Source organism: Eimeria tenella, genomic scaffold (assembly GCF_000499545.2).
Source record: "Eimeria tenella Houghton genomic scaffold, Eth_scaff3956, whole genome shotgun sequence".
NCBI classification, from domain to species: domain Eukaryota; phylum Apicomplexa; class Conoidasida; order Eucoccidiorida; family Eimeriidae; genus Eimeria; species Eimeria tenella.
In genome coordinates, this window is record NW_013543330.1 from 424 (window position 1) to 2,078 (window position 1,655).

General features: G+C 60.4%; 1 protein-coding gene across 1 annotated transcript in view; it reads right to left on the reverse strand.

Moving 5' to 3' along the window:
• ETH_00036670 (uncharacterized protein) overlaps window positions 1–1,582 on the reverse strand; it is a gene marked incomplete at both ends in the record, with an annotated part of 1,960 nt that extends 378 nt beyond the window's left edge. The window contains 2 exons of the mRNA XM_013376706.1: window positions 156–1,074; window positions 1,305–1,582. Of these exons, the coding sequence (XP_013232160.1) occupies window positions 156–1,074; window positions 1,305–1,582 (1,197 nt within the window). The remainder of the gene's footprint in view (window positions 1–155; window positions 1,075–1,304) is intronic.
• Window positions 1,583–1,655: the final 73 nt, after the last annotated feature.

Genomic DNA, 1,655 nt, shown 5'->3' on the forward strand with positions numbered 1-1,655 from the left:
GTGCAAATAGGGTAGTCACAAGGGCGCTATAACAGCGAGGCAGAAGGCAGCAGCAGGAGCAGGCAGCAGCAGGAGCAGGTAGCAGCTGGAGCAGAAGCAGGAGCAGCAGCAGCAGGAGCGCCAGCAGCAGCATCAGCAGCAGCAGCGGTGCTCACTACTTCAAGAACATCCAAGACCCTCATCGCTCTGCTTTCAGTCCCAAAGGCGGAGACGTCAAGGTGACTTGCTGCTGCTGTTGCTGCTACCTTGTCTACAATCCGTGACTCAGCAGCAGTAGCAGCAGCAGCAGCGGCAGCAGCAGCAGGCCCTTGCCCCTCTTCTGCTTCTGCTGCTGCTCTGTGGAGACCCACCCACAAATGAGCCAGAGTCTGGAGGCAGCCAAGTGCTGCGCGGAGGCAGTGCAGCGAGTCAGCAGCAAGCCAGTTTTCTGCTGCTGCTTCTGCTGCTGCAGGTGCAGCAGCAGCAGCAGCAGATGCTGTTGCTGATGATGATTTGCTAGAGAAAAGAGTCTCCAAGCGCAGCACTTGGGGATGCAGATCGTCTAGTGTCATTGCTGCTGCGTCGATTGCTGCGTCAGTTGCAGCAGCAAGCAGCACCTGCATTCGCTGCTCCGGCTGCTGCTGCTGCTGCTGCTGCTGCGCCCCCTGCTCTTTGGGGGACGTTCCCTGGCCTTCCGGCACAGCAGCAGCAGCAGCGCTTGCTGGTGCTGCTGCGGCTCTGTCAGTGGCTAGCGACGACAAGAAGCCACCAGGCAGCAAAGACGTCCATGTACCACAGGCGTGCTGCTGCTGCCGCTGCTGCTGCGGTTCGGCAGTCTTTGCTGCTGCTGCTGCGTGCTGCTGCTGCTGCTGCTGCTGCTGCTGCTGCTGGTCTTTTAGGCGGTATCTGCTGCCGCTTTCGTCAGAAACAGTCAAATAAGGCGAGCAGCTCAAATTGACAACATGAAGTGCTGCTGCTGCTCCCTGCAGCGCAGCCACTGCGGGGTGTCTGTACACCAGAAGGGGGCGGCAGCAAAAGGGAGCCAAGAAGGGAATCAGTGCTGGCAGCAGCGAGGGCCTCGCAGCTCCAAATAGCCTAAGCAGCACACCACAGCAGCACGGAGACTCATATGCAGCAGCAGCAGCAGCAGCATGGTGGCAGCAGCAGCAGAGTTGGCAGCGGCACATCCTTTAAGCCCCAGCAGCAACGCTGCACCTGCAGCAGCAGCACCACGACAGCAACAACAGCAGCGTCAAAACAGCAGCTGCAAAGGCGCAGTGCCGTCGCAGCAGCAGCAGCAGCAGCAGCAGCAGCGGCAAACGCACAGCGCAGCATCATGTATGGCTCCAATAAAGTCTGCAGGGCGGACGGCCCTTGCTAAGAAGCTGCAGCCGTCGAGAGCGGCAAGAGCTTCTCTTTGCCCCGTCACGTCAGCAGCAGCAACCAAGAGCTCTGCTGCTGCAGCAACTGGATAAGGTATTTGCTGCTGCTGCTGCTGCTGCTGCTGGCTTAGGGGGCCCCCTGAAGGCGACCCCGGGGGTGGCCCCCCTTCAACTGCAGCCCTGAGGCAGCGCCAGCTGACAACTTCGTCTCCAGGACCCATGATGTGCAGACCCTTGAATGAATCCTCTTGCTGCTGCTGCTGCTGCTGCCGCCGCTGCTGCTGCTGCTGCTGC